This window comes from Mirounga angustirostris, unplaced genomic scaffold (genome assembly GCF_029215605.1).
Source record: "Mirounga angustirostris isolate CCGP_5_RB_7025 unplaced genomic scaffold, mMirAng1.0.hap1 SCAF_7, whole genome shotgun sequence".
Lineage (NCBI taxonomy): Eukaryota > Metazoa > Chordata > Mammalia > Carnivora > Phocidae > Mirounga > Mirounga angustirostris.
In genome coordinates, this window is record NW_026991715.1 from 123,831,634 (window position 1) to 123,859,521 (window position 27,888).

At 44.7% G+C, this 27,888-nt stretch overlaps 1 protein-coding gene and 1 long non-coding RNA gene across 11 annotated transcripts in view; one reads left to right on the top strand and one right to left on the bottom strand.

Moving 5' to 3' along the window:
* OSMR (oncostatin M receptor) overlaps positions 1-23,335 on the bottom strand; it is a 50,111-nt gene extending 26,776 nt beyond the window's left edge. Inside the window, exons 1-3 of one of the 7 annotated variants that reach the window (XM_064596770.1) lie at positions 23,002-23,334; positions 9,620-9,705; positions 4,460-4,632 (exon numbers count right to left, since the gene is read on the bottom strand). In XM_064596770.1, coding sequence (XP_064452840.1) covers positions 4,460-4,632; positions 9,620-9,692 — 246 coding nt within the window. In that variant the 5' untranslated portion in view covers positions 9,693-9,705; positions 23,002-23,334. Of the gene's footprint in view, positions 1-2,569; positions 2,714-4,459; positions 4,633-9,619; positions 9,706-13,394; positions 13,587-22,214; positions 22,369-23,001 lie in introns of those variants that run through there. The other 6 variants (XM_045862026.3, XM_045862034.3, XM_064596771.1 and 3 more) reach the window with 6 other exon arrangements.
* The window catches only part of LOC123833673 (uncharacterized), a 198,081-nt gene continuing 192,553 nt past the window's right edge, over positions 22,361-27,888 (top strand). For all 4 annotated transcript variants that reach the window (XR_010413310.1, XR_010413309.1, XR_010413311.1 and 1 more), the window contains exons 1-3: positions 22,361-22,518; positions 25,741-25,993; positions 27,563-27,629. This is a non-coding gene — a long non-coding RNA (uncharacterized LOC123833673). The remainder of the gene's footprint in view (positions 22,519-25,740; positions 25,994-27,562; positions 27,630-27,888) is intronic.

The following is a 27,888-nucleotide window of genomic DNA, read 5'->3' on the forward strand; positions in this document are numbered from 1 at the left end:
CATGGTACCCAGGAGGACCGGTGGCTCTCAGAAGCCAGTAGAAGGATTCCATGAGGCCCTTGGGCTTTGTTTTCTGTTTGGTTGGTTTGGTCTCTTATCTTTGCAGATATGGTGGCCAAGGGGCCATATTCTCTTCTTTGAGCTCCACCTGTTAGAATCTATAGTCCCAAAAGAGGTCAAGCACACAAGAACGTCTTACACTGTGCTCTTGGGAAGCTTGTCCAAGTTGAACTGCAACTGGTCTTCCCTCACAGCATTTTTTTTTTTTTTTTAAGATTTACTTTAGAGAGAGAGAAGGACAGAGTGTGCGAGTAGGGGAGGGGCAGAAGGAGAGAGAGAATCTTAAGCAGGCTCCATGCTCAGTGTGGAGCCCAACCTGGGGGGCTCGATCTCAAGACCATGAGATCATGACCCGAGCCTAAATCAAGAGTCAGATGCTTAATCGACTGAGCCACCCAGGCACCCTTCCACACAGCCTTTCATCTTGATCTTTCTAAAGTTCTGGTATTTTCTTTCTCGAATTCAGTAGGCTTCAATGGCTCCTTTATACCTTACCCTGTCAGCCATCTACATTCTGACTCCAACCCACCCCTCACTCACAGCAATCTCCTCTCTGGACACAGTGGTCTACCTTGCACTTGGGGAATAGCTTTACGCCTTTACACCTCAGTGTTGACTCACACAGTGTCCCTGGCTTAGTGTCCCCACACTTCCTCTGCACTGGGAATTCGTCCAGGCCACACCCATCTCCGCCTCCTGCACACTGGGCGTAGTCGTTGGCATTTCATCTGTGGTTGGGGTGTGTCCCTGGCTGAAGCATGGCCCCAAAAGAACGGGGACTGGGCTTCATTCTTCTTCACGTCCTGCCTGGCTCCAGGCACTCAGGCTCCTTGGTGGGCCCCTCCAGGACATGTGCTTTCTGCCTGCACTGCTGGGGGCAGAAATACCAACAAACCAACCAACCAACCAACCAACCCAGAAACTATATCAATAATGGCGACCTTACTGTCAACAAGCCACAGTCTGGGTTTTATCTCTTGCATCTCTCTGGAATTTAGCCACTTTTGTCATCCCCCAGTGTCACCAGCCACTCCGGGCCCCTCTCCACTGGACCCACCCCATAGCCCCCTTCATACTGGTAATGATTTGCCTTCTCCAACTTCCCCACCTGTTCTCCACTGTGAGCCAGAGGGGACTTTTCAAACACTTCCAACCAGATCCTGTCCTTCCTCTTCTTTTTATGGCTCTCAGGATAAAACAGAAAACTGAGCATGACCTCCGGCATCCTGTGTGGTCCATCCTGGGGCCATGCCTGCCTCTCTGTACTCCAGACTTTCAGGCCTGGGAGCTCACAGCCCTTCCCTCGGGGCCTCAGCTCACATCTGTGGGCTCTTCCCAGAATATTCTTCTCCACCCTCCCTTCTAAATTAGCTTCTAATCCTCTTTCTTATTTTGGCTCAAACAGTGCTTCTTCTTAAGTTGCTGGAGAAGGTCCAACCTTATCGCAAGCCCACAACACCTTGTCAGCAACCAGCACTGCACGTCCCACATTTGGGACACTCTCATCTGTGTGTTGCATCTCCTCATTCCTGCTCAGCACTGACAGACCTACGCCTTGAATAATGGCTGCACCCAGGCTCCCAGTTTCAAACTATGCGCTCAATGATTCCTTCAGTTCATTAATAGGCAGCGGGCTCTATTTTTCTCAGACACTACTTGTGTGTTTTCTGTCTAACCACAAACTTGTGCTTTGTGCTGTTCACAGCCTTGTCATGGAGGAGATAAAACTTTCCTTGAATGCATCAATTCAGTGATTTTTTTTTAATGTGATGAATTATGTTTGGGCTGTTTTCATTCACTGAAGTGGCAAGTTTCATTTGGCAGACACTAGTAAGTCACAAGAAGTTGGCACCTCCATCTCTACAGAAGTCCAAGTGAGGTCACTGATTCGTTCCTCAGGCGAGCACAGATCCCTGGCAGACTCGGCTCCTGGCCTCCTTCCGGGCCTGAGATATTACTCCACTCTGCCTCCTCCGGCCACAAACAGGATGAGGAAGCAAGTGGCTGGACAGGCCGAGGGCAGAACCGGGCCCAGGTGAGGCCATGTGGTGCGGGCAGGCGGGCAGGTGGGCAGGCGGGGGGCTACCAGCAGGCCTCTGCGTGGCCCGTGCCGTCTGGGAGGTGGCTCAGGGTCCCCAGCCTGGCTGCAAGCACTCGGACCAGGATGCTCCTCCTTGGCTTGTTTAGGCACATGATCATCTGAGGCAGGAGTCCTGAAAGCTGCCCCTTCTCAGCATGCATGAAAGTGCACTGTCAGCTTTGCATTACGGGGAACTGCCTTGTGACAGGGACATTGTGCTCTAGACAGAAGCAGTCCCCCTTGGCTGGCTTTCTTCCCCTTAACTGGAGGGGGATCTCACGTCTCTCCTTGACTTTAGGCCTGGGAAGGTCAGACAAGGGCTTCTCTGGGAGGCATGGCCACTGATGACCTGTGGCCGTCAACCCTGTCTGGGCATGTGGGTGAAGGAGGATACCGTCCTGGTTGGCGACCTTGACTAGCACAACCCACCTCTCTGTGCCTTGCGTTTCTCCTCTCCCCAGTCAGGCTGGGCCAGGTGATATGGGGACAATACACTGGACAAGGCAAAACTCGAGTCACAAAGATCTCGAACCTTAGGAGGTTACAGAAGCAGGTTTCTCAAGCTGCTCCACCCTGAAAAAAGAACTCTTACATGAATCAAAGGTGAAAACAGATACGAACAACTGCCTGTTAGAAAAATAAACAATGGGATCCACTTGGTCTAGGGTTAGCGTTACTTCTGCTAACGGTGTTAAGTACTAGTTTTTCATGAATTCTTCCAGCATTTTTCTCAAACTTCTTTTTCTTAGACAACTAGCCTCAATATGACCTTTGTGCAATATTTTATTGGGTCCAAATCAACAACCAGTGAGTGCATCCATCAAAAATATCAAAATATGGGGGCACCTGGGTGGCTCAGTTGGTTAAGTGTCTGACTCTTGATTTCAGCTCCGGTCATGATCTCAGGGTCATGAGATTGAGCCCTGCATCAGGCTCCGCACTGGGCATGTAGTCTGCTTGGGACTCTCTCTCTCCCTCTGCCCCGCCCCTGCTCACTTGCATGTACTCTCTCTGTCTCTTCTCTTAAAAAAAAAAAAAAAATGTAAGTACAAAATGATTAGTGTGAGTTCCAGTAGTGGGTAGATGTGCTGGTGGTGGAAAGTGAACAGCTGTACACGAGCAATGCTATTGCTTAAAATCAGAACACTAAACAACTCTCACTGTGGCAAACGACTCTTGGCTGAGTGGAATGGTAGATCTGGCATCAATCCTAAATTGACAGAGTCAGACTTATACTTACTTTAGGCCTCTCACTCAGATCTCAAATGCAATCATGAATATGGAAAGTAACTGGAGGCTTCCAAATGAGTAGCATTTATACTTTACTAAAGGAACTAACCATTCTGAATCCCTGTGCCCATGCTTCCAGTGCCTGAGAGAAAAGTGGTCTTTGGTTGAACAAATGGAGGTCCCCAGCAGTGACACATCCCCATGTTTCCTTCACACCAGACAAATTCTCTGTTCCCCTTCAATGAGAAAACATTCCACAGTGTTGTCCTGCAACAGCCCGTGATAATGAATGAACGTGATGTGTGGGTAGATTATTAAGGCTTCCCAGACCATAAGATGGAAATTGAAAGAAACCACCACAGTGTCTCAATGCATGAGATGGAGAAGCATCAACTAAATGGACACAACCGTGGTTTGAACTATCTATCCTGAAAGTTCTATCCTGAACTATCTATCCTGAAAATCTATCCTGAAGAATTCAAAGGCAAAATGATTGGGAAATGAAGGATTTTCATTATTTAATTTGCTGTAGAAAAAGCCACAAGTGAGGCAGCAAAGGACATCTGAATTTACTCCCCACCATGGTGGGGCCAGGAAGAACCTCTTTGCTGGACAGAACCCACAGTGCTTAGATGCAACCTTCCTTGTATTTCAGCATGGTATGAAACACAAGGTAAGAAACAGACAGGAGCCACACCAGCAAGAAGAATGTTGCCAAACAATTACATCTTATTTATTAGGAAAATGTCTGGTGGACAGGGAAGAAAGAGGGAAGAGAAAAACTAAGGTTGGTGTTCATGGATTTTGGGAATCTAGGACTCAAGGACAGGCCCAGTAGCCTGCTTAGAGGATAGAGCAGAAATGAGGAAATGATCTATTTCCTTAACACATCTCATCCAACCTACTGAACCAAAGCTGTCATGTTACTTGGTCCCATAAAAACACAGGAATGTAATTGTTTTGGAAAACCATTTTGAGTTGCTAAAATGTTTCTATATTGGGATTTTTGTGGATGTTATAAAAGAAAAATCATGGTGTCAGAAAAGGATTTTTAAATGTTGAGCCAAAAAAAAAAAAAAAAAAACTTACCACCCAGATGACATTCGATGTTTTAATTCTACTGATTTCTATCTGAAAAACCATTTTTAATTCCTGATGATGAGCAAGGTTGTGGACACTCCACTGTAAATGCAAACACTGATGTGTAGAATTGATAAAAACTTTCAGGGATTCAGGGGCCCATGGCAAAGGTTCAGACAAGACTGAAAGACCAAAAACAAGATATGAAATAACATTTAATAGGAACACAACTGAATAGTCACAGATAATAAACTGGTCAATATCACCACTGTTTAGTTTTGGAAAATAATGCTCACATGTGCGTCTTAGAATTAGACATCTTGGAAGTCTGCAAGGAAATTCAGAAATCACTTGGTAGATAAATTAAGGCCTAAATAAGTGAAATGACTTGCTCAACAATACACTGTGTATTGTTGCTATTAATAAACTGATAAACAGTAAAATAAAACAAAAAGATACTTTATTGGATGATCTAACTGGTTTAGAAATTTCTAGTAAGGCTATATAAAGATGATTCTTGCCTATAAACTTCATATTTCTGGAAATCGAAAATGAGTTTTCTGCTTAAAAGTCAATATTTCATAGTATACTAAATAACTATAAAGTGGGAGCATACCCTATCTCTAGACATGATTGCTAATATCTCAATGCACTAAACTTAAAAGGCCTCTGGCGAGAATTTACTGAAGTCTGTGGATGAGACCAACAAGGCACTTAGTGTGAAATAAAATAATTGTGATGATGTTCTTAGCTCAAGGAAGAACCCCAGCTGGAGAGACACAGGGGCTCAGAATAGGTAAATCCATAGAGGGATAAAGAAAATTGGTGATTGCTGGGGGCTGAGGAGAGGAACAATTGGGAGGAAGTGCTTCATGATTACAGGGTTTCCTTTTGGGGTGATAAAAATGCTTTGGAAGTACACAGAAGTGCTGGTTGCATATTCTGAATATACCAAATGTCATTGATTTGTTCATTTTAATCATAAAATGATTAATTTTATGTTATGTGAATTTCCCCTCAATAAAAATTTTTTTTACATATACATGATCATGATCAAAATGTTCAAATGATACAGAAATTGAGAACCCATCATCCTACCAACTCATTCTCTCTCCATTGCCAAGTTTAAATCACATGTTTTTCTCGACGTTTTCCATACACTTAAAAAAAAAAAAACAGGGGCGCCTGGGTGGCTCAGTTGGTTAAGCGACTGCCTTCGGCTCGGGTCATGATCCTGGAGTCCCTGGATCGAGTCCCGCATCGGGCTCCCTGCTCAGCAGGGAGTCTGCTTCTCCCTCTGACCCTCCCCTGTTTCATGCTCTCTCTCTCTCTATCTCATTCTCTCTCTCAAATAAATAAATAAAAAATCTTTAAAAAAAAAAAAAAACCACACTAGACTGTGCATTCCATTTTATATTTTTTAAAGTACTTAGGTTATTTTTAAGAAAGCTATACAGGGAAGTAAAACTAAAATGTTACTACTCATTATTTCTGGGTGGCGAGGCTGAGTTTTTTTATACTTTTTAAAATACTTTTTTATACTTTTATACTTTTCTTATACTTTTCTGTATTTTGTAAATGTTCTTCAGAAACAATGCATTATTTTCAGAACCCTATGATATGCTAGATTTTATAAGAAATAGTCTTCTAAGATACCTGGTGCACTCCACTGTGATGATACTTCAAAATGCATAATTTAGTTTTCGGGGTCAATTTGCACCAAAAGGCTGAGGACCAGTTATTTTTCCAGTTTTATTTCCCACTGAAACTTAATCAATTGGCATACTGAGTCCTGTTTTTTTTGTTCTTTGTTTTGTTTTGTTTTTTTTGGCATTCTGATTCTTAATGCGCTTTGGCAGAGTGAATCATTTATCAGACACCGTTCATACAAAGTTAAATGAAGTTGGAATTTCTGAACACTCAAAGCCCAAAACATGGTAGTCACTTTCTATTATTATTTGGTTAGAGATTTTTCTTCTCCTTTGTGAATAAAATTTCTCAACTCTTTGGATAAAGACAATAGCCATTATTCATCCTCTCCTTAAACCAGTCAGGAGGTTTGGGTGAGTCTTCCAAGCCTAAGATGTAAGTTAACTAAAGGAGGTTTAGGGAAATGTAAAGTTAACTAAAGGAGGTTTAGGGAAATGAAAGAGCAGATCCTTTATGGAATAGGAGGAAATGTTTTTAATAACTAATAAGAACCAACAGCACAGAGAAGGCCAAGTGCCTGCAAAATCATGCCGGCTCTCCTTGCCCTCATTCCATTTTGTCTAGATAGTAATTTGACGCAGTCGGTCTTACACTCTAGATGAAAAACTTCCTGGAGGGCAGAGGCTGAGGCAGAGACAGCTTTGAAAGGACTCTTGTCCCCAGCACTTGGCACAACACTTCCCCACAGCAGATGTTGACCTCAAATTACACGGACCCAGGATCTCCACAAGTTCTCAAGAACACGACAAGCAATAGCTCACTAACATCTCTCCTCATCCTTCGCATTCTCTTCTCCCCAGGGCTGCTTTTCTAAGCTCTGTTTGAGCACTGATCACAGCGTGTTGTAATAACCTGGTCTGGGTTTGTCTCCCGGAGGACTGTGAGCTGAACAAGGGTGAAACCAAGTCCAATAACACACCTGTCACAGTGTAGACACCCAGTGACTGCTTGCTAAATGGATGAGTCAACTACCAGAATCGACTTTATTTCTGGAAGCTCGGGAAAGCTACCGTGTGATGCTTTAGGTAAAAGAGGAATTCTATATTGACGTATGCTATCAGCGAGTGTTGAGTGACTCAGGTAGTTGGGAGAGACATCACTCAGAAATAATTTGCTCAAAAGCAAAGGACTTCCTTGGGAAATAGTGAGAAATGTCAAGGTAAAGTCAGAGAGATTAAGGGACCTCACAGATTCTTAAGTCCAACCCCATCAGTTTTCAGATGAGGAAACGGAGTTTAAAAAAAAGGAAGTGACTTTCCCAAGTGCACACAACCAGACCAGAACCCCGGGTTCTTGGCCCTGGCCCAGCTCTCTTTTTATAGGGAGGAGTGGGTGATCAGACAGCCCGGGGTTTAATCACAGACTCTCTTCCCACTTTCCTCACCCAGGCTTTCTGTCGGGCCCCAACGCTACTTAAAAAAATAAACCGCAGTTCATTTATAAGTTGGGACATCACACAGCCATTAAATAGAAGGTTATTTCTAAAAGAACATTTGAGATCAAAGGTAAAAACCTTCGCCATATGTTGTATTGTTTTAAAAAGTATATATTAAAGTATACATACTAAAATATGCATACTTCACCTGCATATAGTTTTATATTTACATATTATAGTATAATTTCCCAGTATATATATTTACACTATATACAACATACATACTTTAAACTATATATAGTTTAATAGGTACATATACAGTATAAATATTCCCAGTATATATAGTATACTTCCACTTCTATAAAAAAATCTGCCTATTTACATCTCTGTCTTGGTCTGCATGTACTTACACAAGAAAATGGAAGAAAACACAACCAAATGCTATAGTCACGATCTCTGATGAAAGCAGTTATGAGCCCAGTGCTAACTGAAAGTGAGTCTGGACTCTGTCTCATTGGTCGGGAGAAGCCAGGACATCTGAATCTGAGTCTCAGCCCTGAGCCTGGCTGGGTCATCAGGTGAGGGGCCCACTCTTTTGAGTGGAGGTTTAGCAGGTATTTGGCAGATACAGCAAACATTGAGACAAGAGATCCAAGTGGTGTGAGGACAAAGACAGGATTACTTGGCAAAGCAGCCATGCTTAGCTGAGAAAACTGGAAGCAAAAACAAAGACTGGTAGAGAGAGAAGCAGGTAATGAATGTCTGATCTAAATAAAAGAAGCTGAATGGGTACATTCTTCACTGGAACTTCTGAGAACAGAGTGTCTTGTATGTAGAAGGTACACAATCAATCGTCATTGGGTCAGATAATGAGACTTTACTAGGGAAGTGAGCTGTGCTAAAAGCTTGGCAGTAATGCCTAGGGTCTTCTGGAGAGCCTGGAGCTGGGGGAATGCGTCTGAGAATCAGGGGCTCTAGCTGGACCTAACCTTCCTATGGTACGGACCACCCCCTCAGCCCAGCTGGGTCACGTTTAGCAAGTAAGATAGATAGGGTGGGGGGTACACATACTACAGATGAGAAGTCCTAATTCCCATCTTTCAGCTCCAGATTATGGAAGGTTATCAACAAACTACAAATTTTAAGAAGCCAAAAAAGTAGCATCATCTCATGTGCCCGGAACCTAAAAGAAACAGACCCAGACTTAAAGAACACCAGGCAGAGAACTGACCTATTAACAGAACAAAATCTCCTTTTTATTTCCAAGTATCTTTTCACAGAGTTTTAAGGGGAGCAGAAAAATTCTATGGGTATTTCTTGTAAACATCACTTTCATGAATCCATAGAAAGGAATTGTGAGAAGAATTATGAGAGCATATGCCCACACTCTCTGTTACAAAGGAAGTACAGCAAAGAATCAACACAGAATGAGGAAAATGTAAAGCTTTGTTAAACACAGGTGAGAGCAACACAAACTTTATAAACCAATAGACTCCAGCCTGAGTACCTTCAAACTGGTTCAAAGTAATACACAAAGTCATTATAAACATTTTACAAGTGTTCTTATTGACAGTATTTACAAAGATGACTTATTGAAAAATACCCTCACTGGGAGAGTAGCTAAGTGACAAATACTATTTCTTTTTTCCATAAACAGCATTTCAGTACTTGGCATATTGTCTTAGAGCAAATCGCTTCTCAATGAATGTCGTTGAAGGACATCACAACTTGTTCAAACCTAGTGGCCAACTCTGGTCTGGTATTCCTCAACCCTACACGGCAAGATGCAGACTGAACTCCTCTGGAGACGGCCACTCACAACATATCTACCACGAAGTTCTGCGGGATTAGATCCACTCACGGGTGCCCTGATGACCAGGGCACTGGCCAGGAAATGAGAGCTAAGGTTTGGCTTTATTACAATGAGCTATCAAGAAGTCAAAACTAAGGAAGCCATTGCTACTCACCAATTCCAAGTAATTTCCAAAGAAAAGACTTGTGCAACTTTCCTCCCAAAGCACCAATCACCTTGTTTTTTTTCCCCTGTGTGATTTTTTTTCTTTACTGTTCTTCCCACTACTCACCTTCACTCTGGTAAGTTCTCAAGGACAGCAATGCCAAGAGGAATGTTGTCTGAAAGACTGAAAAGAGAGCCATAGGTTCTGGATTTCTGAAAAAGATAAATTACACAGAAGGAACATTTTATTTAATTTTAGCTCTGAGCAGGTGTCTTTGACCCCATTGTGGTAGACAATGGTATTAAGGGCTCCCATTCTTCCCTCCTTCTTCTTCGTCCCCCCCTGCCTCCCAAACTAAGAGTATATCTCCCTGCTCCAGGTGACTTGCAGAGGCAGAAGCCATGGTGTACCCACTTGGAGCCTAGGCCTCAAAGGACCCTGTATAATTCTGCTTGCTCCTTTGTGTTTCCACCTTTGGCATGAAAAGAGCATTTCTGGGCTACCCTCCAGGAGGAAAAGGAGCAACAGTCAACATGGTGACTGAGTCACCATGGCTGCCCCCCTGGGGGCAGCCTAGGTCAGCCAGCAGCTGGCCAAGAGCGCCCAATACCAGATGTGGGAGCCATGAATGCCCACTGCTGCGTGCTGCGGAGGCCGTGGGGCAACAGAGAAGTGGCCTACCAATTTCTTCAAACCAAGCGAAGGTTGGTAAAGAAAGATAAAGCAAAGAAACAGAAGTGAAACATAAAAAAGTGGACCATGGTCTCAGAAGAGATAAATCTGAATGAATTACTTATAGAGGAGTCACCCTCACTCTTCCGTCTCCCTCATTAAAATTTCACCGAGGAAAACCCAGCACATTCCACCTAAAGAGATAGGCAGCGTTTCATTGTTCAAGATAATTTCCGGTTTTCCTCACTTTAGAGGAGGGTTGTAAACGGCAGGTCAAAGAGCTTCACTGATTCATCGGGTTTTTTGACCACCGGACAATCTGAGGGCACAAAGAGTGAACCTAGATGACCTCAAGGAGGCTAATTCGTTCTTAATTCAATACTAAGTATGTTAGTCAAGGGAAGCCCTGAGTTTCACTTTTCTACTTCAAAGTCTGACTCATCCCATTGACAGGCAATGAAACCATTCAGAGTCCATTTTGCCTCTGTCCGGCCACCCGGACTTCATCAAAAGCCAGAAATTCAGTGAACTAGATCATCCCTTTTCACTGCCCACCACTAAGTGGGAACAACAGTGAAGACAGAAAAAGAATACACCCAGCCATTAAATTATCCTGCAGTAGTCAAATCTGCTTACACACGGGCCCAATTGCCAGCAGAAGCAAAAGTCTGCAAACGACCTTTTACTCATAGCCCTTTAAGCCTGCTTTCCACTACCTCCATTTTTGCCAAACAGGCCCCTCATACCTCTCTAAAATCTCTACTTACAACTTCAGATAGGCTCCTATTACAACGAAATATCGAAGCCAGGGAGAAAATGAATTCAAGAGAAAATCGTTTCTGCTCAGAACCAAAGGCAAGGCAAAGGAAATGCCAACATGAAGGGGGTGACTCTCCGCGTGCAAGTGACCCGTCCTTCCAATCCTAGTCTGTGGGTACAGGATCCTATCCTAACACCGACTTATCTTGAGGAGCGCAAGGTGCCTCTCTGTAAGGAAATCTCATCCTGTAAATTGAAAAGCAGATGACTTGGGGAGTGATGTAGGGGGCCTCGTGTTCTCTGTAGGAAAGGGCTACTTAAAATGTTTTTCAAATTTTGGAGTTTAAGTAAATCTCACATGTCGCAAACTTTAAACAAATGTATAGGGACAGAGAAACTTAAAACTACAAGTTAGAAGCCACCTATGAATTAAGGGTAACCAGAAATTAAAGAATAAAAGTTGTCACGTAACAAAATCGAAAAATAGGAGTCTTTACAAAGGACTTGTTTCTATGGTCTGGGGATCACAGGAGAGTCCCTGAGAAGCATGGGGACAGTCTTGTCTGGAAGTCCCAACCTTCCCCACCTCCTCCCACTCAGCAGGTTGTGAATCTGAGGAGGTTAGCTTCAGAATGAGTCAGCAGCTGGAAGAACGTTCTGGAGACACGCGTGTCAGCCTTTGGGAAATGCTGCATGAACAGTTCTCCTGATGACCCCGAGCCTGATGCTTTGGGAGAACACAGCCACCAAGGGCTCTGAACCAGCTGCTTTCAAGGCCCAGGAGACTGACCGCACGGCCCGTGTGGACCCCCTCCTCCCCTCCCCTGTAAATGGGCCTCTCGTTACCCCGCGCCCTATTCCGAGGGTACCAGCTCTTTGCTGGTGAGCTCCCCACTAGCACAGTGAAGGACCTGGGGGTGAGGGAGCAAGTTGTGCCAAGGCCCCGAGGCAAAGCGGGAGAGTGCGGGGCCTATTCAAGGAACAACAGGAACTGGTGTTGCAGGGGGCAAGGAGGTGATGGCACTGGAAGTGGGAACAGTGGTGGAATTCAGGAGAGATCTGACAGAGCTGGCAGGACGTGACAGGGGGTGACAGACGAAGCCATCACAGATGGCCCCCAAAATGGCCTGAGCCCTTGGCAGAATAGAAATTACCCTTCATAGGAAAGTAGAAGAACAGACGTCGTGGGCTCTAGCGAGGGCTAGACTGTTTGCAGCAAGCTCAATTTGAGATACTGATTTGATGTCCAAGGGAGCTAGGGAGCTGGACACACACTTGGGAGTCCCTGGGAGGGGTCCTGGGAGGGGTTTAAATCATCCTGGCTGCATACACAGAGGCTTTAAACCGCAGGCAACACGGGGCGCCTGGGGGGCTCAGTTAGTTAAGCGTCTGCCTTCGGCTCAGGTCATGATCCCAGGGTCCCGGGATCGAGTCCCGCATAGGCTCCCTGCTCAGCAGGGAGTCGGCTTCTCCCTCTGACCCTCCCCCCCCACCATGCTCTCGCTCTCTCAAATAAATAAATAAAATCTTTAAAAAAAATAAATAAGCCGCAGGGACCAGATGATGGCCTGGAGAGGCAGCGCAGATAGATGCGCGGGGTCCGCGGCCGAGACTGCGCCCCGCTCTGCAAATCCATGACATTCGGGACCAGGCTAGGCTTTCCTTTTTTTTTTTTTAAGGATTTTATTTATTTATTCATGAGAGATAGAGAGAGAGAGGCAGAGGGAGAAGCAGGCTCCCCGCGGAACAAGGAGCCCGATGTGGGGCTCGATCCCAGGACCCCGGGATCGTGACCTGAGCTGAAGGCAGACGCTTAACCGACTGAGCCCCCCAGGTGTCCCCAGGCTAGGCCTTCCTACAGCACCTGGAGGACAAGGGCCCAGTGCCGGAGGCGCTGTGAGCTCCTTGGGCCGGTCTCCCAGGGAACTTAGGGGCTCCAGGCAGGGGCCGCTCTTCCTCCACAGCTCGGCCACCGCGCCCTCTCCCTCTGTCGTCAGGCTCTCTCTCCACAGCTGTCCCTAACGAGCATCGCCACTTCCGCGGTCCAGTGGGAAAAGGAAGGCAGGGGAGGATGAAGTGGCAGGATTCAGAAAGGCCAAACTACCTTCCCGCCTCGCCCACACTTCCCAGTCCTGAGCCCAACTCGGTTCTTTATTTCTATTTTTCAGATCTCCATCATTCCCAACCGGACGACGAGCTGCTTGAGGACAGGCCTGGATCTCAGTCCCCACTGTCCATCACCGTCCCAGCACATAGTTGCTACCCAGTTAAGTATCTCGTAAATGAATAAAAATTTGTACCAAATTTTCTCACATTCTTTCTTTTTTGCTTTCAATTTTATTTTATTAAATAGATTCCTTTTCAGGCCCTTCCACTTTTTCTGTTGCCAAATACTGCCTAATTCATAGTGTTTCATTGACATGTCTTCTCTGGGGAGAAAAAGGGAGGTGAGAAAAGAAAAATTACCCACTCGTTTTGTAGAACTTCCCATTCAAATCTCATCTCTGCGCAAAACGAAGACACAGTCGAATGTCCCTCGGTGCAAACACCACACGCACGACCAAAGACAACCTTTGCCACGGGTATAAGCCTGCCCTTCTTCACTAGCACTTCTCGTTCCGTCACTCCTAAAATATTTATTCCTGGGAAGTTTCCTCACCATAAATAACCCCCTTGAGAAGCAACATGACCAGTCATTTGCTTCCCAAGAACATGGGTGTGTTGCCAGACGTTGCAGAATTGGCTAGGTGCTGCATGACATCATATGCAAATACTAGCTTAAAGAAAGAAGCTGTTCATCCGGGGACGTGTGCTGGGGTGTGTGCTCCCTGTGTGAGACTTCTGTGTGGCAGTACAAAGGTCTGCATGTTCCCCACATTTCCCAGATCCATCTATTTTTATTTGTTTTTTATGAGCACTGCTATTTGTCTTTGGGGGCCCTTCCTGCCATTATAGCATGGGATGAACCACCTGTTGGGCTTCACTCCAATCCACCACCCCCCTTCCTCTTAAAGGAAGGTTCAAGCACACCTCCCCCTCTGTCTAAAACTACCCGGGTAAGTGCTTCTACCAGTTTTGTAAGGTCATCCCTTATTTCTGGGGCTGAATTGGCTTATGCACAGCTCACTTTCTTTTTCTTAAGCAGTATTCAGTTAAAGATTCCCGGACCTTGTGACTCCAGCTAGCATTTAAGCTGAGTCTCTCAGTGGTCAGGGAAACCAAAGAAAGGAAGAGAAAACCTCGATCTGAGGAATATTCTGGACCCAAAGAATATGTAGGAATTTAGTATATGCTAACAATAATATGGGGCGCCTGGGTGGCTCAGTCGTTAAGCGTCTGCCTTCGACTTAGGTCATGATCTCAGGGTCCTGGGATGGAGCCCCGCATCGGGCTCCCTGTTCCGCAGGAAGCCTGCTTCTCCTTTTTCCACTCCCCCTGCTTGTGTTCCCTCTCTCGCAATGTCTCCCTCTGTCAAATAAATAAACAAAATCTTTAAAAAAATAATATTTTAAATCACTGGAGAAGAGACAGATTATTCCCTGGAACAATAATCTGGACATTTGTGGGAAAAGGAAGCCATAATAGTCAAGTTCCCCGGGGTTCTGATGTTAAGACTGCTGAGGGTCAAATCACTACTCTGGCACTTAATAATCTTATCAACATGGACAAGGCACTTTACCCACTTAGGCTTCAGTTTCTTTTCCTGTAAAATGAGAAAAAAGAACCTACCTCATAGGACTGGCATGAGGATTAAATGAGATTATGAGAACCTATACCTAGAAAATCCAATTATTGTTAATTTTTATCATTATTGCTATTGCCCAACTCCCCTCAACAAAATAAATTCCAGATGAACAAAGGTATAAATACAAGTAAAAGGATCATTAAAATTACTAGAATATTTGTATAATCTGTTTTAGCATGATATGAAACCTAGAAGCAATAAAGATCGTACAACGATTAAATGAACATTGCAAAAATTTTAGTGCTATAATTGGCCCAAAAAGAAACTGGGAACAATAGTTTCAATACTTATGGCAAAGGGTTACTATCCCCTAAAATACAAAGAGCTCTTAGAAATTAGAAATCAATCAAAAACAGATAAGCAACCCCATAGAAAGCCCGGCAGATGATATGAATATGTAATTCACAAAAAAGGAAATATCAGTAACCAGAAGGGAATAAGGAAAAACTAGACAATATCACTAATAATTAAATAAATGTAAATTATAACAGTAGTTTGTATGTCTGCATGTGTGTCTATGTGGTGTCCAACTGGCAAAGCCTAAAAAGGTTTTATTGCCTAGCACTGATAAGAGTTTGAAGAAGCAAGCATTGTTACTCACTGATGGTCGAAAAGCACAACTTTATCAAGGTCAAAAAGCACGACTTTATCAAGATCATTTGGCAATACCTATTAAAATTTCAGGGTGCATTCCCTTTGATCCAGAAATCCTACTTCTGGAATTTTGTCCTATAGATAATACGCTCATATATGTGTGTCCATACACAAAAATTATGTATTTTAAAGAATATTCATTGTAGTATTATTAATATTTAGGGAAAATGAAAACAATCCAAATATCTTGAAAAAGAATCTGAAAATTTAATTATGGTGCATTTCCACAAAGGAAAACTATGAGACGGTCAAAAGGATGAAACACATCTATGGGCTGCTGTGGAAGAATATCCAAAAAATACGGAGTGAAAAAGCAAGTTCCAGAACAGCATATGCACACAAACACCTCTGGGAGAGAAGTGTGCAACCGTGCAACTGAGAACTGTGCAACCGTGCCACTTAGTACTCTCTTTAGAAGGATCTGCTGCAGGAACGTAGCTGCCTGACAGCTTCCACTGCACATCCACACCCGAGCCCATGGTCCCTGCAGGCTGCTCCCAGCCAAAGATCAAACCAAACCTTTTCTGCCCAATATGGGACTCCTCTAATAGGCACCATTTGATTGAAGTCTCCCCATTGGCTTGGGCAAAACATTCTCAGAACTGCATTGCAGATGGAAGCTCTTCTTTCCCAGTCTTCCCTCTTCCCTGTCACCTTGCATTGGGTTTGCCTCCTCCCGCTCCCTTGTCTGTTCATCCTTCCCCAGGGCTTTCTCCCCAAATCTCTTGCATATCTATTTCTGCCTTGCTGTCTTCTACTTCAAGGATCCAAACTGGCCCCAAAAGACACACCCAACTACAAACTCTTATAAATGTAGAGCTGGGATGGGATAAAGGAGGTGAGCAGGATGAGGGAAATTACAGTTAACTCTCTCATGTTATGTAATTCTGCAACATACAGAGTTCTTTAAAACATGTGTGTGTTTTACATACATTTACGAATGCAAGTAGTTGCAATTCCATTATTTTCATATTTGAACCATATACCCCAACAGGGCTAAACTAGCTGACAGTATTTTGTGATTCAAATCCAACCCAAAGCTGTCCAACAGGCCTAAAAAACGGGTGGAATTTTTTAGGTACTGGACCAGCCTATGAGCACGTCATGTGTGTCTGTACAAAAATGTGATCTCTCAGGTCCTGAGAGAATACAGGCACTTGAAAACTGCATTTTCAGGGGCTCTGGGTGGCTCCGTTAGTTAAGTATCCAACTCTTGGTTTTGGCTCATGTCATGATCTCAGGGTCATGAGATTGAGTCCCAGTCAGGCTCTGCACTAGGCGTGGAGCCTGCTTAAAATTCCCTCCCTTTCCCTCTCCCTCTGCTAATCCCCCCCCCCAAAAAAAGCATTTTCAAATACAGAAAGTAATCAATGTCCTGGGTAGAAAAACATACTGCCATTCCCTTCTGATAGACCAACATACTAAGGTATGTGAAGCTACCTTGTTCAAAGTCCCCCATTGGGAAGCCTGGGAGTAGAAAGAGGTGAGCAAGAGATCATATGAGGTGTGAAACATTTACTCATGATGGCACAACTTCTGCTCATTTACCACTTCTCACACAGTGGGACCGGATTCCACGTTTTCTAAGGGTTCTTCTTATCTTACCTTTTCCCAAGTGTTCCTTATGCCTTACATTTTTCTATTTGGTAAGACACTTGAAATTATGCCTTTTCTTTTAGTCGGCTTTAGATTTTATACTCCGACTGGATAGATTTTATGTGGCTGGCTTCATCTTAAAACAAGTTTTAAATAATCCAGATAGTTAGTTGCCTCAATGATTTCAGATCTAAGACTAGAACTTTGGTATCATTTTTAGTGCTCTCACTAACCCTCTTGCGTCTGAAGAGAAGGAGGAGGAGGAGGAGGAGGAGGAGAGGAAAGAGGAGAGGAGAGGAAACAACACAACTATAATTTAGTTCTTTAGCATGTAATATTAAAAGAAAGCACTTTACAAGTCCTGTCAACCACATTTAATCCAACAGGAAGTGGTATCACTAGCAGCATAATTTAAATACCAGAGAAAGACTATAGACACTCAAAGTGTGGATGAAGACATCACCCAAGAGATTGGTAGAAATGCAAAATCTAAGATCACACCTTTGATCTACTGAACAAAAATTTGCATTTAAACAAGATCCGCAGGTGATTTCATAGGCTCACTGAAGTTTGAGAAGCACTACTATATTTGATATCTATTACATATTTTTGTCTCCTAGGATACTATTGATACATAAAGGAAAGATCTACCAATTCCTTCTATGACGAGGTGTACTGCAGAGGCCATAGTCAGATATGAAAATAAATATGAAAATGACCCTAGTTAGCACAAATTGGATGCTAACTCTCTGCTGGGGGCTTTGCGATGCAATTTACATGAATTTGTTAATTGAGTCCTCACAAGAGTCTTATGGAAGAAATTCTATTATTATAGAATTTCTAATATATAGAATTCTAATACAGAGAATTCTATTATTATAGAATGCACATAGATGAGGAAATGAAGGCTAAGAAGTTTAAAAGTGACTTTGACATAGGTTGACATAGTTAATCCAGAACTTGAAACCAGGTGAGTCATTCCCCAAAGCACAGCACTTTTCTATCTCACACTGCTTCCTCCATCCTTGGAGCTCATACCACAATGGACTTTAAGGCACAAAGAATTTTTGACAATTATAAACCCAAGAAATCCTGGGGCACCTGGGTGGCTCAGTCGTTAAGTGTCTGCCTTCAGCTCAGGTCATGATCCCAGGGTCCTGGGATTGAGCCCCGCATTAGGCTCCCTACTCCACAGGAAGCCTGCTTCTCCCTCTCCCACTCCCCCTGCTTGTGCTCCTTCTCTTGCTGTCTCTCTCTGTCAAATAAATAAATAAAATCTTAAAAATAAAATAAAATAAAATAAACCCAAGAAAGCCTAACAAAAATTCCAAAAGGATTTTTCAAAATTTGACAAACAATTTGTAAAGCTTATACAAAAGAGAAAATGTACGAGAATCATTTCTAAAAGAATTTTTTGGGAAAAAAAACAAATATATATGACTAGATATAAAAACAAAGCTGTAGCATTTAACACAGGGTGGTACTGGGCTAAGAAGAGACAAAACAGATCAATGGAACCAAACAGAGTCCTAAAATAGACTCTTGTATGAATAGGAATTTATTTTACTATAAAAACAGAATTTCAAGTGAGTTGGAAAAAAGACGGATACTTAAAGAAATGGTGTTGGGTGAACTGCCTAAAACTTTAGAAAGAAATTAAGTTACATCCTTACCTTTTATTTCATACAAAAATCTGGTACTGTAAAGAGCTAACCGTATACATCAAAACAATAAAAGTATTAGAAGAAAATAAGATAATTTTCAAAATAATTTTTAGGTGCAAAAGATCTCCCTAAGCCAGATGAAGCACAAAAATCATAAGATTGCAGGGCACCTGGGTGGCTCATCAGTTAAGCGACCAACCCTTGGTTTCGGCTCAGGTCATGATCTCAGGGTCATGAGATTGAGCCCCGTGGAGGGCTCTGAGCTCAGCGCAGCGTCTGACTTGAGATACTCTCCCTCCCTCTCTGTCCTTCCCACTGCTCGCTCGAGCTCTCTCTCTCTAAAGTAAAAATAAATAAATAAAATCTTGTAAAAAAATCATAAGATTGCAGAGTTGATTACACAAATATTTAAAACGTCTGTGAAGCAAAAGATAGTTTAAAACAAAAGCACTATGAATGGATAAGCAAAATGTGGTATATGCATACAATGGAATATTACTCATTTTTTAAAAGGAAAAAAGTTCTGACACCAGCTACAACATGGATGGTCTTGAGGACATTTTGCTAAGTGAAATAAGTCAGTCACAAAACGAAAAGTGCTATATGATTCATCCATTCAGGAGGCACCTGGAGTAGTCAAATTGAGAGAGACAGAAAGTACAATGCCAGCTGCCAGGGGCTGGGGCCCGGGGGAAATGGGGAGTTATGTTGAATGGGCACAGAGTGTCAGTTTTACAAGATGGAAAGAGTTCTAGAGACGAATGTTGGCAATGGGTGCACAATACTATGAGTGTATTTAAAACACTGACCTGTATACTTAAAAATGATTAAAATGGCAAATTTTATATTATGTATTTTACCACAAAAAACACTGGTGGGAAAAAAAAGAACATCATACTAGAAGAAATATTTAAATCATCTACAACAGACAAAGGATTAAGATCCTGAATAGGTACAGAGCTTCGGCAATAAACAGGAATCAGAAAAAGCAACTCAATAGAAAGACGAGCAAAAGACAGGAACAGGTAATTCACAGAAGACACGCATGACCCATAAACATTAAGAGACATTAAATTGCAGTAGTAATCAGCAAAACGCAAATTAAAATGCCATATTGGGTTTCACTCATTTACCAGATTTGAAAATTTAAATAAACAAAAAAGATAATGGCTGATGGGAAGGATGACAGAAACAGATTCTCATGCACTGATTTTAAATTAGGACTGGGGTGGCGCAGTGTTATGATTTGAAGGATTCAAGTGGAAAAATGGACCAACCCTTTGACCCTAGAACTCTATTTCACAGAAATACTCAGGCCGACACACAAAGATGAATGCACAGTCTTTCCTGAAGTCCTGTTGCCAATGCTGACTAATTTTAAACCATCCAAATGTCCAATAAGGGAAAAAAATGGATAAATTATATTTCTAATTTAGAATAACATGCAGCCTTTAACAAAAGGGTTTGTACTGACATGGGAAAATCTCTAAGACTTGGAAAATGAAAAAGTAAGCTGCACAATGTATAGTAAGATCTCATTTATATATATTAAGATATATGTATGGATACATTATTATGCAAATGCATAGAAAACAAAATAAAATCTCAGAATGCTATTTACCAAACTTCATCTTTCCTCTTCTGAGTGGGAGTAGGAGTGACCATGGTAGTTCTACACTTCATTCTATATGCTTCTCTATTTTTCTGAATGAGAACATATTCAGTTATTATTTGTATTACTTTTAAAACATAAAAATGAAATTCGGACAACCTGGAATAAATAAATGCTGAAAAACCAGCACACCTGACCCTTGAACAACGTGGGTTTAAACTGCACAGGTCCACTTATACACGGATTTTTTTCAATAAATGCAATATGGAACTGTAAGTGTCTTTTCTCTTCCTTATGATGTTCTTAATAACATCTCCCATTCTCTCTAGCTTACTTCATTGTAAACACAGAGTATATCATACATATAACATACAAAATGTGTTCATCAACTGTTTGTGTTATCAGTAAGGCTTCTGGTCAGCGGTAGATTACTAGTAGTTAAGTTTTGGGGGAGACCAAAGTTACACGCGGGGTTTTAGGCACCCCAACCCCGCGTTGCTCCGGCGCCAACTGGAGAACTAAAATGAGAAGGGGAGGAAGGCTGTGAAGCCAATGACAGCTGCTGGGGAAGAAACGCTCACCTTACGTAACTACAAAGAAGCCTGCTTGGAGGGAGGCATATTTCTCACAATATTGTATGTTTTATTTTTCCCCATTTCACTTTTTTTTTTTTTGAAATCAAGGAGAGTTTCCCTCTCCAGGGAAAGGAGGGCCAGGTCTCACTGTTCCTGTAAGTGAGCAAGAGGACACTCACTCGGATTTCCTTCTAAGGGAGCCAACAATGCCCCAGCCCAGTTCCCACAAGGAAAACATAGTCCTCCCTCTTATGGAAGCATATTACCACTGATCTCTCTTTCAAAACCATCGTCGTTTTTCTGACTTAGTTCCTTTTTCAGGACAAAAGGGTTACAAGGAACATCAGAGAGTCTGGTACACCTCCACGCACTACCTGTGTAGGTGCTCCTGGTCTTTCAGGTTAAAGAAAGGGCTAGAAGGAAGAGACCCAGTGTGTAAGAAAGTATTTTCCCCCACGTGGCCTGAGTCCTGTTGGACACTGTCAAGCTGGCCTTTGACACAAAAACGCTCAGACACATTAGCTGGGACAACAAGAGGCAGAACTGCGACAAAGATGTAAGTCACCAGGGGGCAAGTTACAGCTGCGAATTAACCTTGTCCAGCAATCAAATATCAAGCGGTGAGCTCGCCACTATTGGCTTCTAATACTTCTGAATGCCACCAGGGCAGACACAAACTGGGCATGACCTGAAGATTCTAGATAGGAAAGTGGGAGTCCAGTGCTTTAAAAAGATAGATTCTGAGGCGCAGCTCAGTCTGGGGCCCTTCAGTCCCAAGGGTGTCTGGGTGCAGTTTAAAGCAGCCCAGGAGAGAGACAAAGGAGGGCAGTAATGGAGCACCACTTCCAGGACCACTCCAAGAGGGTCCTAGAGTTGGAAGGCACAGCATAGTGCTTATAAGCAGAAGCCTGAGCCAATTCCTGACTCTCACCTGTTTGCTGTGTGACCACAGACAAGTTACTGAACTTCTCTAGGCCCTGGTATCCTTACTGAGAAAAGGAGAATGACAAAACTACTACCTAGCTCACTGGTGAAGCTTATGTGAGCTGGCATGTGTAAAGTACTTAGAACAGCACCTGGGCCACAGCTAAGTGTGAACCATCATTATTCGGCGCAAGGCTGACCAGAGGAGTAACTCCAGCCCAGTCCCAAAGTCAGCGTTAGACTCGGGCACAATACCCCAAGCTTCTTTCCTTGCAGCTCAAATCAAATATACCACACTCACTCCGATCGCATCCTCTACAGTGACCCCCACATTTACCCGTCTTGAGTTGGAGCATAAGCTTATTCACAGAGTGTCTTCCAGCCTGTCGGTTACCAAGTGGCCTTGCTCAGTGGCACCCAAACGCGCGCTTCCCACCACGGGGCAGGCAGGCAGGATGCATGCGGGCAGGCACGGACGGGCTGAGAAGGACAGGCCCAGGAGTATCAATAAAAGACTCACGGTGTCAGGGGCAAAGCCCTGGGCCACGCGGCGTTTTCGGAATCACCGCGGCCCGCTCCAGGTCTTGGAAAGTTCCTGAACCGCTCTATGCGGGTGAGGGGTGGGGCGCTTGCATTTCCACGTCTCCCGCTGCTCAACAGGCCAGCTCGGTGCTCCTTGCATTCTCGTGGCAGAGGAGACTAGGTGCCTGCCCGCAGCACCGCGCCCCCGGGATCTCCAGGCGGCACCCCGGTGTGAGCGCCGCCCACTTCCAGGTGTAAACGCAGACGGGAAGGAAGGACATCACGGACAGCGCGCAGCGGAGGCAACGTTAGGGGGGCGTTCAGGGGGCGCGGGGGTGGTTGGGGACAATTAACTCCCGTGGCGATGTGTTGGGAGAGAGGCAAAAGTGGGTTACTTGGGAATTTTAACTCAATAAACATCCCCGACTACTGAGGAAGCAGCGACGGGACCGTGAACTTCCCGCCGGGTACAAATGCCGCGGCGGGCCCGGCAGCGTGCGCTCCGGGAAGAATGAGCTCTTTCGGTGTTACTCGCCGGGCGGGTCGGCCGGCCAGAGGCGGGGACCCCTCCGAACACCGTCCCGGAGCAGGTCGAACCGCGAGCCAAAGCAAACGCGGAGCAGAGGCGGCGCCGCGCAGGGCGGGCAGACCCCGGGAAGGGGCTACCGAGCTGTGGGATCCCTCCGGGCGCCGCGCCAGGGCCGCGCGCGGGGAAAAGCTGGCGGGTCGCGGGGAAGGCTGCGGCGGAGCGCGGAAGAGGGCGGGCGGGCGGCCGCGGTACTCACCCCGCGCGGGCGGGCGGAGGGCTCCGCGGGCCGGGCCGGGTCCTGGGCGGCGCGGGGCCGCGGGTGCGGACGCCGGTGTGGACGTGCAGGGGCGGCCCCGCGCCCAGGCTATGAATCAGCCGCGGGGCGAGCGCCGAGGGGCGGGCATTACGGGAAAACCGCGGGGGAGGGCAGAGGGCTGAGGACTTTTGCAATTTCCCGTCCTGCTGCGCACTCTTGGCACTCCTGGGACCCACAGGAATTCTCCCCCTTTGAGTCCCCGGGGGGAATCGGCTGGGACCTTGCGGGAGGCGGACGACACCCGCGGAGGTGCGGCCCGGGCTTGGCGGTCGGACGGGCGGGGAGCGGTGGGAAAGGAAGTGGGAGAGGCCTGGAAAGGAAAAGTGGAACCGAAGTCTCTGCGGGGCCGAGGGAAGCATCGCGCGCCAGCCTCTCCTGCCGGGGCTAGCGGGCCCCGAGGCGGCGGGACGCTGAGGGCAGCCGCGGGACCCAGGAGCTGCGGTGACCGCGCGCGGCCACTTGTTATCCCAAGCGAGAGACAGAACCCTGGGCTCCCTGGCAGAAAATCTTCGGGCAGGAGACAAGCGCTCCTGCCAAACTTCGGACTGTGTGTCCATTAGGCGGCCAGAGCAGTTAAAAGGTGTTTGAACAGTTCTAAGACCCTGGTTCTCGCTCCTATCTAGAAACGCTTCTGTCTCACAGTTTCATCTGTAGCAACAGTCCTAAAGCATTTGTTTCACAAAAGAGTCATGTAGGCTACTACTTGCCTTTCCTCTCAAAAAATGCCATCCAGTCTTTGAAACTCGTATTTCAAATACAGAGCCTTTGAAATACGTATTGGCGCCTCTTTATAATTACGTGTTGGACTATGGAGGGCCCTGTGGACTTGAGCTGGAATGGAGACCATCCTAATACTGCTCTGCTGGGGGAAGTCATGGAAAAGACATGACCTCCAGTTGACCCTTGAGCTGCACCTGGACAATCTGAGGCTCCTCACCCCTTCCCCTGTCCTTGGAAAGTGGGTTCTGCTTGCCCGTTGGGCTCCCAGGGGCTGCACCACGGTCATAGCCTTGAGGTAGTGTCCTAGTGTTGAGAACACCTACAGGGTATACCTGAGCAAGCCTAGTTCAGGCCTCTGCATCAACTTGTAAGCTTTGGCAGAGGGATGCAGGGATGCGCTCACCTTGTTGGCACTGAAGATGAGCCTCCTCCCTAAGTTCCCTTTGCTTATTAAAACTGCACCTACCACCCCGGAGTGGCCAGTGTCTCTGCCAGGTCGCTCCCTGCCCTCCAAGTACTGGCCAGTTTCAGATTTCAGGTGGGAAACTCCCAAGAGAGTGGAGGACAGATAGGGGCCAGAGAAGAGAGGGTGGTGTTCTGGTGTCTGGAGGACTGGGATGCCTGATAGTTTGGAGGATTATTCATGGAGCTTTGCTAGACCTGTTCTGGTCCGGTTTGGGGACCCTGGACAGTATCATGAAAGCCAAGCACTGTAGGAGGGGAAGGAACCCAGGAGTGATTAAGAAGGATTGCTCGTGAATCATATCCTATCTTAGAATCACTTCTTGAATTGACCGAATGGCTCAAAATATGTCAGAATCAGCCCAAATGTTACTTCTGGGTTGTGCAGTTTTTCTCCTTCCAGTGTCACCCCCCGGAGAGAATTTTGTTTTAGGCCTCAATACATTTCCTACCTAATGGTGCCACAAAGACCATGGTACAGTGTAAATATTTGGTGAAAATGAAGAGAAGGTACTTTTGTCTAAAGAAACGTATGGTCCTTTGCCACACCTCATTACTTCCAGAGTTTTAAAGTGTCCATTAGTTTAGCCATCTGCTCGGCTATGGAAACTACCAGGCCAGATCCCAAAGGGTTGGAAAAGCTTTCTGATTCTATGTTTTAGTGAGTGAAAAAAATTTTAATTTCTTCTTTATAGAAACAGTTCTGGGGGATGTGTCTCAGAGCAGATGTGATGCCAAATTAAAAAATATTGAGTGTGAAGAATTTTTACAAAGTGAGTCTTAACTTACTTTGAGCTCCTACTACAAAGGAAGGAAACTTAAGTTGCAAAAAATTCCATGCTGTTGGTTCCAACCTTGGGAACGCCTGCTGTGACTTTCAAAACTGACCCCATGCTGGGAGGGAAGGAAAGACCAAAGAAAGAGGCAGACCACTCCAGATTGGTATCAGGTTTAATAAGCAAGGGAGCTCACATACAAGGCTTGTCTTGGGCAGCAGCAAGATGAATAGATCTCTGCCCCTGCCGGCCAGAATCTTGAGAGTTTCTGTAGAAGCCTTACCTGGGTTCAGTCAGCGTAGAGTCCAGATGGTCTCAATAACACAGTATTCTGTTAAGGTAGTGTCCTTGCAGTGGTTCCACTGTGGGCAGAACATACATTCCAAGGACAGAGAAGGTGGTGAGGAACCTCTGCTTCCCCAGGTCCAATTCATAGGTCAGTGGGAGGTCATGTCCTCTCAATGACCTCCTCCAACAGGTGCCCACATACAATTTCTTTATTTTGTGTGCCATTCTAATAGCTTAAATTTATCCCTCTTTCTAAAGTCTAGTAGCTATAGCACCTGTAAGTTTGTGATTCTACTCGGTTGAATAATGTCCTCCAAAAATTCATGTCGAGCCAGAACCTCAGAATATGACCCTATTTGGAAATATGTTTGTAGATTTAATCAAGTTAAGATGAGGTCCTACTATATTAATCCAATGGCTGCTGTCTTTATAGGAAGAGGGAAATTTGGACGCACACACCCAGGAAGAATGCTGTCTGAATACTGAGGCAGAGATTGGAGTTATCCTGCCTCAAGCCAAAGAATGCCAAGAATTGCTGGCCACCCACAGAAGCCAGGAGCAAGGTGCAGAACAGATTCTCCCTCTGAGACCCTAATGTTGCAGGATCGCAGGGTTCTCGCTGGAGTGGAAGAATGAATCTCACGGACACGAAAGAGTGAAGTGAAGTGAACTTCTATTAAGTGAAGGTGAGAATAGAAAGGAAAGGAAAAAAGCTCTCTAGAGTGAGAGGGGTCCCGAATGGGTTGCCACTGTGGGCTTTTACTGACAGTCTTTTATTAAGAACTGACCAGGAAGCCTGTGGCCTTGAGATGCTTGTGCCATCTTGCTTTGAGCAAAGACTATAGATAGCATCCCTAATGGCTTACTTTTTCTTTGAGGTCTGGTCATTTTCTGTGGTTACAATGTAGTTGCCAACAAACAAACAAAAAAACCCCGCTAACATCCAGAGCCAGCTGGTCTGGTTTGTTATCTCTCTCTCTCTCTTTTTAAGATATATTTTTTAAAGACTTTATTTATTTATTTGACAGAGAGAGAAAGTGCATGAGTAGGGGGAGAGGCAGAAGCAGGCTCCCCGCTGAGCAGGGAGTCCAATGCAGGGCTCCATCCAAGACACCCCACCCTGCAAGATCATGACATGAGCCAAAGGCAGACGTGTAACAAACTGAGCCACCCAGGCGCCCCTGTTCACTTATCTCTTGTTCCACTCTATGTTAGCCTCTCTGCCAGCCAGGAATAGTTTCAGAGCCTAGTCAGGGGCCTCCTGTCTCGCCCTGCCTGTACTTAACCCTTTCCTTACTCAATAAGAAGGAGTTCACCCTGCCAACACCTTGACTTCAGACTTCTGGGCTCTAGAACTATGAGAGAACAAAATTTTTTAAGCCACCAAATTTGTGGTAATTTATTATAGCAGCCCTAGCAAACTGATACATAAGCATGCATGACATACGTATTCTGAAGGTTAGTTTTAAAAATTAGCCCGAAAATAGCTGAAATGAAAAAGACAAAGATACCAGAGGCATTAAGCTAAGAGGGGAAATACCTTTCCTTGTTTAGCATTCACAAGATTATGTTGGGAAAATGCATATTCATTCTGCTCCATTTAACCCTCCTGCCCACTGTTCTCTCTTCCTTTTGAATTCAGTAGCACAACTCTTGCCACTAACCCCCTTTCCCTGACTTTCTTCCCCATCACCGTCTTGGCCTTCTTGTTTTCCGTTAGACATTGCTGTGTCCAGGGCTCCATCCTTGATATTCTTCTCTGAATCCACAGTCTCCTGGATGAACATATCCATGCTCCTGAATTCAGTGATCACTTGTGCACTGATGACCCCGAATCTTCCTTTGATTGCAGTTATTTCATGTGAATTCCAGGCTACCTTATTTGTACATCAAAATCAATATGTCCAAGTTCAAACACTTCACTTTCCCCCATGTGATTCTTTTATATTAAGTGAATGGCCCAGACTTTAATTTAGACACCAATCAAAAGACCTAGGAAATGATCCTTGATCTATCCTCCCTCATCATCCATCAACCACCAGAAGGTCTCATCTGTGGAACTATTATAGAAAGGCACGAGTGGGATGTACCCCTACCCTATCCAACTTCTTGGAAGAAAAACAGCTCCGTAACTGTCAGGGACACTAGCTATAGATCTGGGTATGGGTATAGAAATCAGTTATGTGAATTGTGAAATATAATCACGATTCTGTTTGTTCAACTACTACAAATATCTAAAATTACATGTTTGGCAGTGTTTGGTAACCACCCTGATGGAGTTGGAAGGAACTGGGGGTTTCCTGAAGAAAGGGGCTTCATCAGGTAAGTAGGAGATGCTGATCCATAATTGCCCTCATGGATAAGAATTCTCTATTTGGGGGGCAATATATCACATTTGATATTTTAAAGATTCACTTTTAGGTCATAAAGTATGCTGCTATGATGTTGCTGCTTAAAGTATGATTGTGGGTGATACTGGCATTGTTTCTAAGAAAACTTAATGGAAATGAAAATACTATTTTGTAAATGTATTCTCGTGAAAAACTAAATAGGACTCCAGAAAATTTTTTAGTCTGATACA